Source organism: Malaclemys terrapin, chromosome 13 (assembly GCF_027887155.1).
Source record: "Malaclemys terrapin pileata isolate rMalTer1 chromosome 13, rMalTer1.hap1, whole genome shotgun sequence".
Taxonomy (NCBI): Eukaryota; Metazoa; Chordata; order Testudines; family Emydidae; genus Malaclemys; species Malaclemys terrapin.
In genome coordinates, this window is record NC_071517.1 from 6,499,891 (window position 1) to 6,515,295 (window position 15,405).

A 15,405-nucleotide genomic window follows, 5' to 3' on the forward strand; every position below is an offset into this window, starting at 1 on the left:
AAGTCTGGTAGCTAACAGGAAATCAGATCTTGAAAGGGAAAAAACATTATTTTGTAGTCTTTAAAAAAGGGCGGAGAGGACGATTTCAAAGGTATTTAGATGGCTGAAAATGCAGATAGGCACCTGGGAGCTTATCTGCATCTTTAGGTGCCTCACGTACCTTTACAAATCATGCCGGAGGGCCCAGAACCTTAAAGGTGTTTAGTCACATAACTCCCATTGTTTTCAGCTCCCACTGAAATCAGTGGGAGGTAGTGCTTAAATACTCTTGAGGACCTGGGCCTGAGCGTTAGTGCAGGAGTGAGCTATTCTCTTTATAAGAGCTTCAGAATAGCAGCAGGATGGGCCCGTTTCTCCCCTCACTTATAGGCATGTTACACTGTTGTTACGCCACTTGCTTTCATGGGATTGTTGGTGATCTCACCGTTGTGAGAGGAGAGTGGTGTTCAGGGGTCCACAAAAAGGGGAGGAAGAACCCCAAAGGTGCCTCTTTGCTCAGAGCTGTGCCTTAGTTCTGTAGTCAAGAAAAGGAGGACGCCTTATCTTCCTAACCTGTGGGATGCTGAGTGGTGCCTGAGAGGTGCTGGCCACCCTGAGCTCTCTTTGACGTCAGGCTCCAACTGACCTGCACCTTTTGCACAGCCCGTTAGCAGGGGAACGTACTTTTGCTGCTGTTGTATTTTAAAAATCCACCCCAGCTATTCTCTGCAGGCCCTGAAACAGACAGTCTTGGGTTTGGCTTTCCCCCAGTCTGTGTGGACGCCTTTGCTAGTTCACCCCATGAGTGATGCACTTTCAAGTTAGTCTTTAAGCAAAAGGGGATAGGTATGCAATGGAGCTAGCTGCCGGGTTATTATTCACCCCCACTGGTATTGCAACAGTTCTCTTGATGCCCCAGCAAATTGCTAGCAGAACAAAAAGGAACCAATGTTTGTAGTTTGTCCTTGGTCAATATCTCTCCTGAAAAAGCCAAGCTGAATTCCCTCTTAGGCGAATTCATGTGGAACAGCCACATCCAGGGGCCAGGTAAGCTAATCACAGACGTGTGCCTCTCCTATGGGGTAGCCTCGCAGGGAATGGTTGCAAGATGGCACTTTGAGGCGGGATTGCCCACTGGGGCTAGCGTGCCTGTACAAGTAGCATATTCACATAAGCAGCTTCTATGAAAGAGGGAAGGGATGGGAGGGGGGGTGAGCCCAGCCCCTTAATTCTCTCCTTTTGTGCTAGTCTGGATTAGTTGCCTTTACAAAATGGACCAGGTCAGGCTGTACTGTTGTTTTGGCCTCCTGTTCGTTCTCACAAAACTGCTTATACCCATCATGCTTTGCAGATCGAAGCCCTCCTCATGGAGATGCAGAATCCAGACACTGGCATCAAAATGCACACTCAGAGGGTGATGATCACAAATATCCCACATGCTATGACAGGTAAGATGCCAATGGCACTACCCTGCTATTTTTCTGAGCTTCTGGAGAAGAGCCTGTTTCTTCATACAAATGGTAATAAACCAAAAACTGGCTTCTCTTACTATTATTCTATTTACAAACATTTATATGACTCCCATCACCGTGTATCAGTGGTGTAGCTTGGCTAGGAAGATTGGGTGGGCCCCACTTTTGGGTGGGCGGGCAATGACAGGGGGCCACCTCCACTTAAGGGGATTATGGTTTTGTGGGGCCTGCGCCAGGACAAGTGGGGGTCCCTCCCACCCCTTCTGACTGCAGTCCCTTTGCGCCCCTGCCATGAAAATGGGGTTGGGGCACGGGGGCTTGCCTCGCTCTGCCCGCCCACCTGGCGCTCCCGCTGGGGAGTGGGTCCGGGCGGTAGGGCTTCCCCCGTTCCGCCCGCCCAGCACTCCCGCCAGGGAGCAGGATCTGGGTGCAGGGAGCGGAGTCCGGGCACTGGGGCTTGCCCCACTCCACCCACCAGCCCGGTGCTCCCACTGGGGAGATGGTCTGGGTGCAATTTGGGTGGGCCTGGATGGTAAGTGGGTGGGCCATGGCCCACCCAGGCCCACCCGTGGCTATGCTCCTGTCGTGTATTCTGGTGGTTTCAGGCAAAAAAGAAAAAAAATGGGCTTGTGCCCTTCGCTCTCCCCCCCGTTTATTTTCTCACTCTGGGATGCATACAGAAGACTTGAGAGAGTTTTGTTAATAATAAAAAATCTGCTTGTTGTTTACACTGGAAAGACAGGTTTTGTCCACCCAGGAGACTCTATGGATGATTGGAGAACTAGTGAAATGATGCCATCCAATGAGAGAGGAGACTACAGGCTGGTCAGTTGAGAGGGGAAGGAGCTTTTAGACAGGCTGTTTAAAATTCTTGGTTAGCTTTTGTTTACACAACTATTCATCATCCAGCATAAGGCCACTGTTTGTTAGGGATAAAAATCAAGACCCTTTCTCCATTTACCATCACTGGGGAGGAATATTGTTCCTTTGTTACAGGCTGGATCTGTCGGTGTAAAGAGTGCTGAGAATTCTGTCAAACAAGTGCAGCGCAAATGAGCATTTAATATACAATTAACCCCCTGAGAGGGGATTAACTCTGAGTAGGCTGGGCAGAAACTCCTTAGCCAGGCTGGTTTAAAAGTATATTACTAATACATTCTAACGAATGTTCTAAACCTCTAGGATAGACAAGGCAGTGTGTGCCAGATAGGAGCCTAAAATGGGCCATGTGCCTGTACAAATACGTTATTTCTGCATGCACATCAGACATTTTGCCCACTTACGAGAAGTGTCTGCAAATATAGGCCTGTTGTTTCATGCACCCATCTTTGGGAATCTGGGCTGAAATCCTGGCTCCACTGAGTCAATGGCAAAACTCCCATTGACTTAAATGGGCACAAGAGTTCACCCCAGCCCTTAAAGCAGCAGATAGGAAGGTCATTCCTAGTTAAGAACAAATGACTGCTCATATGGCCTTGACAAGTCACACTGTGTCAGAACTGAAGAGCTGCTCCCTTCTCCACCCTTGTTACGTACCTACTTCGGAGAGATCTTCAATAGCTATGGCGTAAGGTCATGTACTCTCCACCTGTCGCGTCCCCTTGTGTCAGGGTATAATGCTGCAAGGGGTCCTTGTCCCTGGCATCTCCTGCAGGCTATCTGTCTCTTGCTGAGTCTTCCGTGGCTCAGCTCTCCGGTCAAGTCACCAAGTTCAGTCCCCTTCCAGGGTAACAAGAAGGTCCAACTGAAAGTTCACAAGACAACCCAATACAAAAGAGCCTCCATCCCATCCTTTGGGGTCAGTCGTCAGCCTCACCCCGAGCTCAGTATTGCTTCCAGTGGGCTTGCATGATCCTTCTTGAGGGACTGGTGGGGGAACCCAGGCCCACTCCCCACTCTGGGTTCTGGCTCAGGAACCCTGTATTGAGCAGGCAGGTCGGCTTCTTCAGACTTGCTGCTGTTTCCCTGGGCCACTTCCTTTCTCTGACCTCCCCCATGTTGCTTTCCTACAGCTTGTGCCTAACGCAGCCTCCCATTGGTTCCCAGGCCTCTGGATTCTCCCCAGGTCCTCCTAGCTCCTCCTTTCTCTGCTGGAAGAACCATTCTTCCACCTCTCAGCTTCCACTGAAGTGCTTTTACTGACCCTACCTCAGAGCTCCCTTCTGACAGGAGCCTGACCTGCTCTCTGGGGGTTTCTCTCTACAGGAGAATCCTGTCCCCTCTGCAGTCTCCTTCCTACTGAGTTTCCTCCAGTACCTTGTGAAGTACCTAATGATCCTTACCTACTTCCACCCCCCCACTGGGCAGGAGGCCATCAGTCAGTCATAGGTGCACTCACTGGCTCTTAACTCCACATCTAACAGGCGATGAGAGTGTGCCCCATCACATCTGGATATACATTTCCAGAAAGAATTAAAATGGGCAGAGTGATACGAGACTGTAATACGGAGTTTTAGAAATGAATAGCAACCAATTAATCTCCCCTTTGAGCATTTTCTGGTAATAATCATTTTTCTTGAATTCACTGGAGAGGAGCAAAATATTCAACCCACTTCAGTGCTTCTAAATTACAGCTTTTCCTCATTTGAATAGGTTGAAGAAGAAACAGACAGGTAGCTGTGCTTTGATGTGCCAAGTTTGTCATTACCGTCCGCTACGAACACACTCTCCTTTTGTGTGTGCCAGCTCCTTTCACACGTCGCTGGAAATACACTATCAACACCTTTACTTCCCTCTCTTAGAAACCATCAGAAGAATATTACACTATAAATACTCACTGCTTTGCACACCTTGTACCAAATTCTGCTCTCGCTTTGCCTTTTCTGAAGCCCTTGGGAACCCAGGACTGCAGAAAGTCCTGCAGTTCTTCTCGGCCAAATCCTTCTCTCCAGTGATGCCCTGGGGCGGCACAGGGATAACTGAGAGGAGGATTTGGCCCTGAAGATCTGTAGGGGAATATTGCTTTCTCCATTTTCTGGATGGGGAAACTGAGGTAGATAGGTTAAGTAACTTGCTCAAGGGCACAATGGGAATTGGTGTCAGGGCAGGGAATAGCTGGCAGAACTTGGGAGGTCCTGGCCGTCAATCTTATTCTTAGATTGTGCCTTCTATCCTTCTACACACTATGGGGCAGACCCTCTGTTTGCTTAAACAGGTGTAGCACAAAGTCAGTGAAGAGATATATAGCATATATATAGCCCTACGTCTTCCAATAGCACTGTTACTAGAGTGTGTGGTGTAAATGGGGCACAACTCCACTGCAGGCAATGCAGAGAACTTGGCTCTTCATGTTCAGTAAACTACGTAGGTGCATGTCAAATCCCTAAAAAGTTTCAGAATTTCTTTGCAAAAGGCAGATAGTCACCCATGTTTAATTTGTGTCTTTTAGGGAGAGCACTTACAGAGCTCTCTAGGTAGGAGTGACAGAATAATCTTTTAATTTGATCTATTTAAGGAAGCAGTCAGTGGGATAAAAGCTCCAGGCTCCTAGTACAAGGCTAAGTAATCCGTATAATGTCAGGAAAGGTCAACATTTCAATCCGCAGCTGTAGGTGACATTTGAAGAGAGAGGCTAGTAATTGATCAGGGACCGAATGCGATTTAGCCTGGCCTTGTTTAAATGGCGAGAGCTTCAGAGTTTTGTTTGCTCCTCAGAAGATAATGAAAGGGCTAGTGGAGGCTGACGCTGACTTTGTGTATGGCTGACGGATACAGGCCATATCACCTTGAGAGGCCTTTGAAAGCTGAAGTACATTTCAGTACATGGAACTTGGCTTCCCTCTGATATGTCTTATTGACCACGCTTGACAGAGAAGCTAGGTTCTAACCCCCATTGAACTCAATGACAGAATTTATTTCAAAGGGAATTTTGAAAGAGAAAGCACTTGGTACTATTTGCAAAAGCAAGTAACCAGTGAAACGACTCAAGGGGCTAGCAAAGATCAGTTATTTAACAGAGGTGGCCTTCTAAAGCAGCAACAGCAGAACTGTGCTCTGTGCATTTGGGTTTATCTTTGAAGACAGGCTGTTGCCGAGTGAAGGTTGTCTTTCTTTCATCATTGAACCCTTTTTATCCCAGACACTCTTTCTAGGGCTGCAGGCCTACTCCTGCCCCCCAGTGACATCATTTGGACACACCTTTGCCCATTCTATGAGAGCAGGTGACAGGAAAGCACATGCATTGCATACACCAGGGAATTCCCATGGGAGAAATGCACCCCTGTGTGGAAAATGCGCACAAGACCTATGCATCGCTTACCTCCCATGTAAGCCAGATCACTGAGGTTTAAATGATTCCCAGACCTCATGTGGCCCCCCCTGTGCAGGGGCGAGGAGTTAAAACCAAAATACCTAACACAGCTACCCTGACCCATCACATGCCCCTACAACCATCTCATCACCAGCTTCCTTCATGGTTTCCAAAGAACAGCTCTTCTGGGCACATTTTCTTCTAGGGAGGAGGGATTCTTCTTGGAAGATCCCTCCCCCCCATTTCTTTCCTTAACACCCCACACCTTTGAGGTCCCTGTTACAGCCACCAGCCTTCAGGGTGACTGAGTTGGGTCCCCTTCAAAGTCCATCACTACCACTCCCTGACCATCATGATAAGAGAGAAGTGGTGCTGATATTGTCATCTGATGCTATGAGAGGGTAGTTCCGTTTCCATGACCCATTCCATACTCGGTTTTGGATAGGACTGGCCATTTAGTGTCAGTTCAGATGGCGTTTTTTGTGATGGAGATATCTGGACAGAGGCCCACAAAACTCATGTCACATAGCCAGCAGATGGTAACAATTCTTAGATTTGAACCTATGCCTACCTAAAAATGAGGGGCTCTGTAATAGTCCTGGTTGATATTTTTTGATCAAAATATATTGTTGACAAAAATAGCTTTTTGACCAAAGTGAAAAATATAAATTTTAATTGTGACTGAAATTTTTCAGTTTTTTTTTTAAATTTTGTCTAAAAAATAGAAACTGAAAATATTTTGATAACCAAAATCTTACAGTTTTTAACATTTTCATTTTTTGGTTCAGTTTTCAGGAAAAACTTCTGGCTTTTGGTTTTTAAAATCCAAACATTTAAATAAAAAAACAATTATTTTTGTTAACAAAAATGGTTTTAAAAAACTGAAAACATTTTTAGTTTTTAAAAACCATTTTCAGTGAAAATGTTTTTGAAAATCAAAAATTCTCATGGAAAATTTTGCAAAGCAGATTTTTGTTCCCTAAAACTTCCTGTAGAAAAACATTTTTTAACCAGCTCTACTCTGTTCCCCATTACCAATTCCCCAAGCCTTCTACCTCCCTGCCTACTAAATGTATTTCTATTCAAACGATAAATCCCCTTTCAACTTGGCTTCATGAATGCTTTTTATATCACTGAGTTATACATTTCCAGCCTTTGAAACCTGAATTGTTTCTTTATGCTTCAATTTAATTTGCGAGTAAGGATTCTAATTGAGTTGTGTGATTCCTGATGAGCATTCCCTTCCTTTTCATGCTGGCAATACAATGTTCCCTATGAGTTCACCTTCACAAAGAACACATCCACTTCACATTTCCAATAATGTTGAGTTTTGATGTGGGGTCTCATTAGCTACGCTGAAAATTGTTGGTCTTTATAAAAGATTTTGTTTGGTCATTGCAAAAAGATAGTCATTAAAAAACATCAGAAATATGAATTTTAAAATGGAGGCTTTTGGAGATCTCTAAAGGCACAAAAGCAGCAGCTAGAAGATGTTTAAAAATACCCTGTGCCGAGACTGGCTGGGTGCCTCACGTAAGGGGCAATTACTGTTATTTGTGTTGCCATAGTGCCTAGGAGCTCTAGTCCTGGACAGGCCCCCAAAAGAGACCGCCTCAGCCCCAGAGAGCTTACAGTCTAAGTAGTGATAATACTTTGCCCTTCCAATGTGCTTCTATCTCAGGATCTCAAAGTACTTCGCAGCCGTTAGGCTGAAATTCATCCCCTCTGTCAAGTCCCAGTTCAGCCCAAACATGGTCTGTGTACGTCAAAGCTGTCTAGGAGCAAGGCCTCCCCAAACAGCAAGCCCCTAGCAGTGAATTGAAACTCGACTGAAAATGACCACCCAGGCAATTCAACTCCACAACAAAAAATAAACAGTTAATTGCACGCTTCAGCTGAAGGTGCAGTCGGATTGCTAGGCCCTGACCCAGGCCTGGGAGCTTTGGGTTAGAACCAGAGAGCTCCTCTTCTGCCCCAAATTCAACCAGCACCCACCCCGTGAAGAAGCAGGCAAAGCCGCCTTATCTCACCTGATGGATCCTGATTGGCTGCTGCCTCTGTCTCTCCCTTCTAGCCGCTGGGGTGGGGATCAAGTCTGGTTGGTTCTGTTGGTACTAGAGCCTGTGTGGCATCTCTAGGCAGTGCTTGAAGGACTAAACTCACTGTTCCTCTTTCCCAAGTGACGTTCTTCCGTTGGGCGGGTGTGTCAGGCTAGAGGAGGCCTGGTACACCCTGTCATAATGCACCATTTAGGGTTTAAGTGGGACTTTACTGTGTTTGCCTTTTGTTGGCCCTCTGCACTGAGGTAAATTTCAGTGCTCCATGAATGAAGGAAACAGGTGTGTATTATTATCGGTCATGTACACATGGAGCAATTACGCCACAGGGAGATTAGGGGCCTCATGTTCCTCTCTGCATACATGAGCAGACAAGGCTAGACCTACAGAAGGATGTGGGTATTTTGCTTCTGTGGCATGCTCTCCCTTGGGTGAAATTCACCCTATTCAGACAACCAGCACAAGAGGCCTATGGATCGCTGAAGTCCCACTAAATCTCTACTTTGAAGGCTTAATAATGCGTAGGCCTGGCATCATCTCTCTTCAGAGGGGTGACTCTTATCCCACTTGCAGCAGGGGTGGCAGAAGCTTCCTAACAGTGTGGGGGGGCCCCACCCGCACCTGAACTGTGGCCCAGCCCCTGTTCTGCCCCTTCCCCCTGCCCCGCCCCTTCCCCTGAGACCCGGTTCCCGCACAGCCTCTTCTCCCTAAGACCCCACCCCCTTTCCCCCCGATCATTTGTCCTTAGGGACGATTAAAAGTGGGGGCCATGGCCCTCTGCCCCCCCCCATTCCAGTGCCCCTGACTTGCAGCAGCAGCCCCTCTTTGGTGGCTTCGTGGGTTTCCATCTCTGTGGGGGCTGTAGGAGCATAGGGCAGAGGAGCTACAGTCGTTGGGCTCCTCTGCTCTAGTCTCCCCCGCTGCCCCAAGCATGGTCAATTTACTTTCCAGTGCCGCTGTGCTCACATCATTTCAGAGCGTGCTCTGCTCTCCAGTTAGCTGTGAAGTCCTTCCAAGTTAGTTGAGTGACACAGGAAATGCTGAGAAGACCAACGGGTGAGATCAGTTTGACAAGGGGAAAACATCAGATCAAGTACCATCCTCAAGGGACAGTGTGATACTGAGAAGGGCCTGCTGTAGTCTGCAGGATCCCTTTTTACTGCCTGGGTTTGACTGTACATTTACCACCCGACCAAGAGCTGGACTGGCAATTAGCCAGAAGCCTGTGGGTCACACCTGCTTTGAATAAATGGGAATGCAGTGCAGTTGCCTTAATTTTTAATATGTGCCAGTTGCCTGGCTTAAGATAGGGCTTGGCATGCTAGGACCTATAGTCTTCACAGCCTCCATCTCCATACTGGAGATGATGACTGTAGTGCAGGACTCTGTGGGCTGCACACCACTTCTGATTTATAGTGTCTGGTATTTTCTTTGCCTTGCAGGTAGTGATATACTGCAGTGGATTATCCAGCATCTGAAAATCGTTGAGGAAGGTAGGAGCGTAACCATCTAATGCTTTTATAGCTTTGAATCGTGAAACTATAATTCGTTGTTAGCTGCAATCTACATTCTTCTCTCCTGGGTAGTGGGTTGTTTCTGAAATTTGCTGCAGTCTCTTTGTATCATCAATATATCTGACTTCTCTTTTTTTAGAGGCACTTAACTTGGGGAATCTAATTGTCAAGTATGGATACATCTACCCTCTGCAGGAGCCGAAAAACCTCACCCTCAAAACAGATAGCAGCCTCTACAGATTTCAGGCAAGTCATATCTTAGACAGAGAACGCTGGCTGGACATAATGTACCCTACATCTTGGCTTAGAAACGGAGGCTTCTGTGCTTTGGTATAATTAAATTACTTTTCCTTGTAGCTTCGAAACGCCAGTGGTTCCTTCTGAATGTATTTTCCCTGGCAGCTTGTACACTAGCAAATGAAATCACTGGAACAATTTCAGGAGACAGTATGATGAGCAAATAGAATACACTGTAGAAACAGGATGTGATAAGCAATTAGGATCATGGTTCATGGTTGGACTTGCCTCCACATACAATGAGAGATTAGGACACTATCATATAGTTTTCAAATGAGGTTATTAATACCAGTTGTCTGGTTCCCTTCATGTTCCCCAATCCAAGCTCCAACATCTTGACAGTATCAAGGAGAACATTGCAAAGTAAGACATAAGCATGCCCTTTGATGTTCTGCAAGCCTGCATGGTTTTGAAAGTCTCACCTTGTTAACAATAACTGATTGTCAAAGCAGAGGAAGTGGATATGTAATTGACACTCCATTAAACCTGATTTAATAACAACAACAAAAATAGCCTTGTTTTATCCTCCTAACTGCGTATGCTGAGCTAAGAAGATGGATATTTTGTGTGTGTGTTGATTCAGCCCCTTAAATGGTAGACGTATGGGGAATGAAAAGCTTCTTTTTGTAGCATATTTGCAAAGCAGGTGACTCCCTCCTCCTTCTGTTTACACAAAAATACAACGTAGCCAATAGGATACCAACAAATGTAATGATTTTAAAGAGCTAGATGCAGCTGATGGTGGCTACATGAAAACAGAGGTTTTGTTTTTGGCTTCTTTCTGCAGACACCATATTTCTGGCCCACCCAGCAGTGGGCAGCAGATGATACCGACTATGGTAAGTGTTAACATTATAGCTACTCTGTGAAAGCTGAATGGAGCGTGAGGATGTACAGCACACTCCCCTATAGGGGTGGATGCTGATGATACTCTTAATTGTTTTCTCTAGGTCCTGCTGTTCTGGCTATGCAGACTGGGTTGATCATCTTGGTTCATTATTATAGGGCTGCTCATGGGCTTTAGGGTACACACTGACATAGGCGCTAACTCCGTGGGTGCTCTGGGGCTGGAGCACCCATGGGGAAAAATTGGTGGGTGCTCTGCACCCACCGGCAGCTCCCTGCCCCATCCCCCGCCCCAGCTCACCGCCTCCACCTCCTCCCCTGAGCGTGCCGCCGAGTCCTGCTTCTCCCCCTCCCTCCCAGTGCTTGCACCCGAAACAGCTGTTTCGTGCCGCAAGCGCTGGGAGGGAGGGGGAAGGAGGAGGAATGTGGTGTGCTCAGGGAAGAGGCGGGACTGGGGATTTGGGGAGGGTCCAATAGGGGCAGGGAGGGGGCGGAGTCGGGGCGGGGGGGGGGCGCGAGCACCCACCGGCGCCAAGGAAAGTTGGCGCCTGTGCACACTGATTTGTTCATTGCGGGGTTGCTCCCAACACCTAGGTCACCAGCTTTTATTTACCTGATACTTTTGTACCTTATATATTTGTCCTAGAATCCTAAGGCCTCGCCTTCTGAAAATAACCCAGTTTGGTTTTAAACATTAAAAGAAAATATTTTAAAAGCTTTAGAACAACAAAAAAATTGCCCTCAAATTGGAAAAAAAAATATTCCTAACCTTTTAAGGGTTTGATCCAGTGCCCATTGAAGACAAATTGAAACCCTTCCATTGACTCCAATGTACTTTGGCCCAGGCCTTAAGGAAGGCACAATTTGTTGTCATATAACTGCATAATCAACCACATTAAGCTCGAGAGTGAGACAGGATGGCCATTCTTGCACTTCTGTATTGACAGGTGGAGCATCCTTGACAGACTGTAGCCTCTAAGGACCTCTTTCTTGAGTGGGCTTCTGTGAGATTGGAGCTTGTGTCTGGGAAAGATGTCACGATGGACAATGGTCCACTCTTTGTCATAGGGTCAGCTCGCCAGTTCCAGGGACTAGCTTTATTGATCTGCCTTGTAAATGAACCTTTTTGCTTTTCTTCCAGCAATCTACCTAGCAAAGAAAAATATTAAGAGGAAAGGGATTTTGGAAGAGTATGAAAAGGTAGGAAAACGTTCTATTGTTTGTGCCTTTGCCAGCTCCGAGCCAGCTGCTCTTGCGATTGGAGGGTGGAAAGTGACAAAGAGCTACCAGTGCACTCCCCAGTGGCACCTTTGTTTTGTGAAATAGCTGCAGATGTACAAAGTAAATGATCATTTTAGTGGGGCAGTTACCCTCTCCAAAAGGTTGGAATGAAGTATTCAGAGTGAATGTAATTCATAGTAAATTCATTTCAGAACCACCCCGTTTTTCTAGCTCAAATTGCCAGCCTATCCCTTGTTTAGTTCAGAGAGGAGGGCGTGTTTTTATCATGTTCTGCAGGTTGAGAACCAAAAGTTCTGAACTGAATGGTGGTGTCACAGTTTCAGAGCCATTGCACCTGTATTCACCCTCTTTGGTCCACCACTTTAGGCTTCCGGCTCCCAGCTGTCTCCTCTTTTGGGCAGAGACCCACATCTCCCTCCCTCCTGACTGGGAATTTTAAGGCTGCATAGGTCCCTGCCTACACTGTGATATTCCCAGCAAGCCAGACTGCCTAAAAGTCCAGTGCCTGCATTTTGCTTCCTGTCTGAGGGGGATGACCCGTGTATTTCCTGCAGCTATACGTCACCACCCATTGCCTTCTAAGCAAGCACATTTAAGCATTACAGAGCAAACATACTAAAATAATTAAAAAAAAAAAACCCTACACGCATGCTAGAAAGCTTACCAGAGATCACCCCCTGATTCCAGTCTTTGACTCTGGTAAGTTTTAGTCCTTCGAAACATAAAGCTGTTTTCCCCGTGGTTACAAATTCATCCACCTATCACCCAAAATGAGACCCAAAGTCTGCGCAGTACAGCCATTTTTTTTTATACAACTCGGACCTTTCATCTTGGCCGTCTGTAACAGGTAATCAGCAGACAATGGCCCTCTCTTCAGGGCACAGCTTCAGAAGGTTGGTTTTTGCATAACCAGAGCTGGGGAATTCACATTAACTTCTCCCTGGGGATTCCCCAAGAAATACACTTCACTCTAATTGTCCCAGAAGTCCATACTTGTCTGCTACATTTTCAGTGTAGTCTTTTGAACTCCAAGGTCTCACATCTCTCCTCTAGAGAAGTTACATCCAATCCTGGCCTGCAATAATACATAAACTTAGTCTTCCAAGCATATTGCAGGAAATTGCGAGGTCTGTCACAATTGTTCATAATTTTGTACTAACTGGGTTTTTTATTTTTTAATTTCAGGAACATTACAACTTGCTAAATAAAAAAATAAACTACAAATGGGATTTTGTTATTATGCAGGCCAAAGAGCAGTATAGGTGAGCTCTCTCAAATTCTGTTACCTGCTTCTTTATTTGGGGGCATGAGGGACTATGGGGTGTTGACTTGATGTGCAAATCAAATAATAGAGTTCAATTAAAAATATTATATTACAATTTTACAGCAGCTTATTAACAGTCCCTTGGGAATGTGAAGGTGAAAACTGTTTCCATCTGAGCTGTATTCCTCCACACATGACCTGCTACTCGTTTCAAGTATCAGGGGGTAGCCTGATACTTGCTATTTGTTTGACACTTAACTGAGAATTTTTAGCCCAAGTTTTCAAGGGAGTGGGCAGTGGCCTACACAAATTCACACTCTCCCATTGCACCTGCATTTGCTCTTGCACACAAGCATAACTAAATTTGCTTACACACAATGTGGAGTTGCAGTGTGGTTTACATATGCAAAGGAGCACGTGTGGGTGTGCATATACCCTTCTTGCATGTGCAAATACCTCTTTGCAAATGCTTCATTGCACATGCAAAAGTAGGTTTTTGCCCTTACTTCTGTTACAACTTCTGTTGAAAATGAAGGGCCTGATCCTGCCGCGCAAAAGACCTTACTCAGGCAAAGCTTCCAGCAACTTCAGTACCAGTTTTGCCGGAGTAGGGATTTCCGAATCAGGCCCTTGACCCTTTGGAGTTGTAAAAGGTTCTCTTTGAATCACCATCTGAGTGGCCTGGCCGACAGCCAGCATGAGGTCTGTGGTGCTGTCTTCTCTAGTGTATGTGCTCAGCACCTTTGAACTTTGAATCAGGCCACTTTTATTTAGGGGCTTAACCCTGGATTCCTGTCTCAACCTTTAGGCATCTAGGCCCTTGCATATATGATGTTGCCTGGTACCCCAGCACTTGCATTTCCGCATTACAATTGCATCAGGCAAGTCAGAACAGAATCTATCAGATTGCCTCTTGGAAACATGCCGTCAATTCCTGTTTGTTGCTGCAAATTAACACTGTTTGGTACAGATCTGGCTCAGGCTAAGGGGATGTCGACACTGCAGTCCAGGCATGTGATTGCAGCTCATGGAGACATACCCGAGCTTGCTTTAATCTTGTTAGTTAGGGTGCTGGAGCAGTGGAGCTCCGGGGCAGTGTTGGCTTCAGTGCGGTCTAGTCACCCTGGTAATTACCCAGGTTCCGGGCAGGCTTGTAGAGCCCAGGCTGAAACCCATGCTACCATGGCATCACTGCTCCGGGACCTGAGCTAGCTAGATTGAAGCTAGCTCGGGCAGTCACACTCCATGACTGCAGTGTGAACATAGCCTAAAAGATGCACAGTGCGTTTTTTAAAGCCAACACTGATCCTCCCAACATCTCTGTGAAATTTCACTCGGGGCAACTGAAACAGTGACAGGGGAAGTGACTTGTTCATCGCTATGCAGTGAATACATTGGGAACTAGCACCCCAAGTCAGAGATCAGAGGTTTAGACCTAGGACTACCTAGCTTCCAGGCCTGAATGGTGTCTGCTATGTTCTTCTGTGGACAGTAGTTCCCATCAAAACCACCCGTTCCCCAAACAAATGGGTGTCAGAGACATCACAGTTATCTCCCGCCCGGTAAACAGCAGACACTGTAGGCACCTGAAATGTTACAGGAAACAGACATACATGAGGGGGCAGAATTGAGTGCAGGTAAAAGGGAGGAATTCTAACAAATTGTGGTCAGGCCAAACAGAAGAGAATACACCTAATCCCAGCTGAGCTCAGGAAGAGGTTGGCTACTCAAAAACTAGCACCCTGCATTGATATCAGTGGGGTTCAACCAATCGTCAGTTGTAAGTTAGGACAGCACGACATGCAGTCAAGAAATAGCAGAATTTAGCTGTGGCCTGAAGAAGCAGCACACACTCAAACCTTCTGAATGTAGCCTTGTGAGCCTGTAGGTCAGGAGGCTGAGGAAAGGTCAGAACAGCATCATGTTCTCGCTCTTGCTAGTTTTAAAGGTAAACAGTGCAAATTCCTTCGGTGCTGTCCCCATCAGTGAGAACTGTGGCTAACATGCAAGAAAATGTCATCAAAAGGGAAAAATAACCCACACGTTCCTCTGATGGGATTAAAACCTACTCTTTGCTTTGCAGGACAGGAAAGGAACGGAAAAAGGCAGACAGGTATGCGCTGGATTGTCAGGAGAAAGCCTATTGGCTAGTGCATCGAACACCTGTAAGTAGAATGCTGTCCTCCATAGCTGTAAAGTCTATATTGGAGGTATAGGGTCCAGAGAGCTCAGCCAGGAGCAATTTACTGCATGTTTAAGAAGGCAGCTTTGGGGGCACTACCTCCAAGCTTGTGCTTGGCCAGCTGCCAGAGATGCAGAGGGGCACTTAGATGTAAAAAAGAGACTTTAATCCACTCTGCTGACTAACTTCCTGAACCCCTGAGACTTGCTCTTAAAGGGGAAGTAAGGAACAACTCACCACATCACCCATGCTGCGAACAGAGAATCCTAACTGCCTTTGCCCCCGGGGGGCTGTTATTTTGGA

General features: G+C 46.4%; 1 protein-coding gene across 2 annotated transcripts in view; it reads left to right on the forward strand.

Annotated features, from left to right (window-relative positions):
- Positions 1-15,405, forward strand: part of RGS9 (regulator of G protein signaling 9) — a 67,762-nt gene that overhangs the window by 11,750 nt on the left and 40,607 nt on the right. For both annotated transcript variants that reach the window (XM_054048371.1, XM_054048372.1), the window contains exons 2-8: positions 1,331-1,427; positions 9,200-9,250; positions 9,411-9,517; positions 10,356-10,407; positions 11,556-11,614; positions 12,842-12,918; positions 15,004-15,085. In XM_054048371.1, coding sequence (XP_053904346.1) covers positions 1,331-1,427; positions 9,200-9,250; positions 9,411-9,517; positions 10,356-10,407; positions 11,556-11,614; positions 12,842-12,918; positions 15,004-15,085 — 525 coding nt within the window. The remainder of the gene's footprint in view (positions 1-1,330; positions 1,428-9,199; positions 9,251-9,410; positions 9,518-10,355; positions 10,408-11,555; positions 11,615-12,841; positions 12,919-15,003; positions 15,086-15,405) is intronic.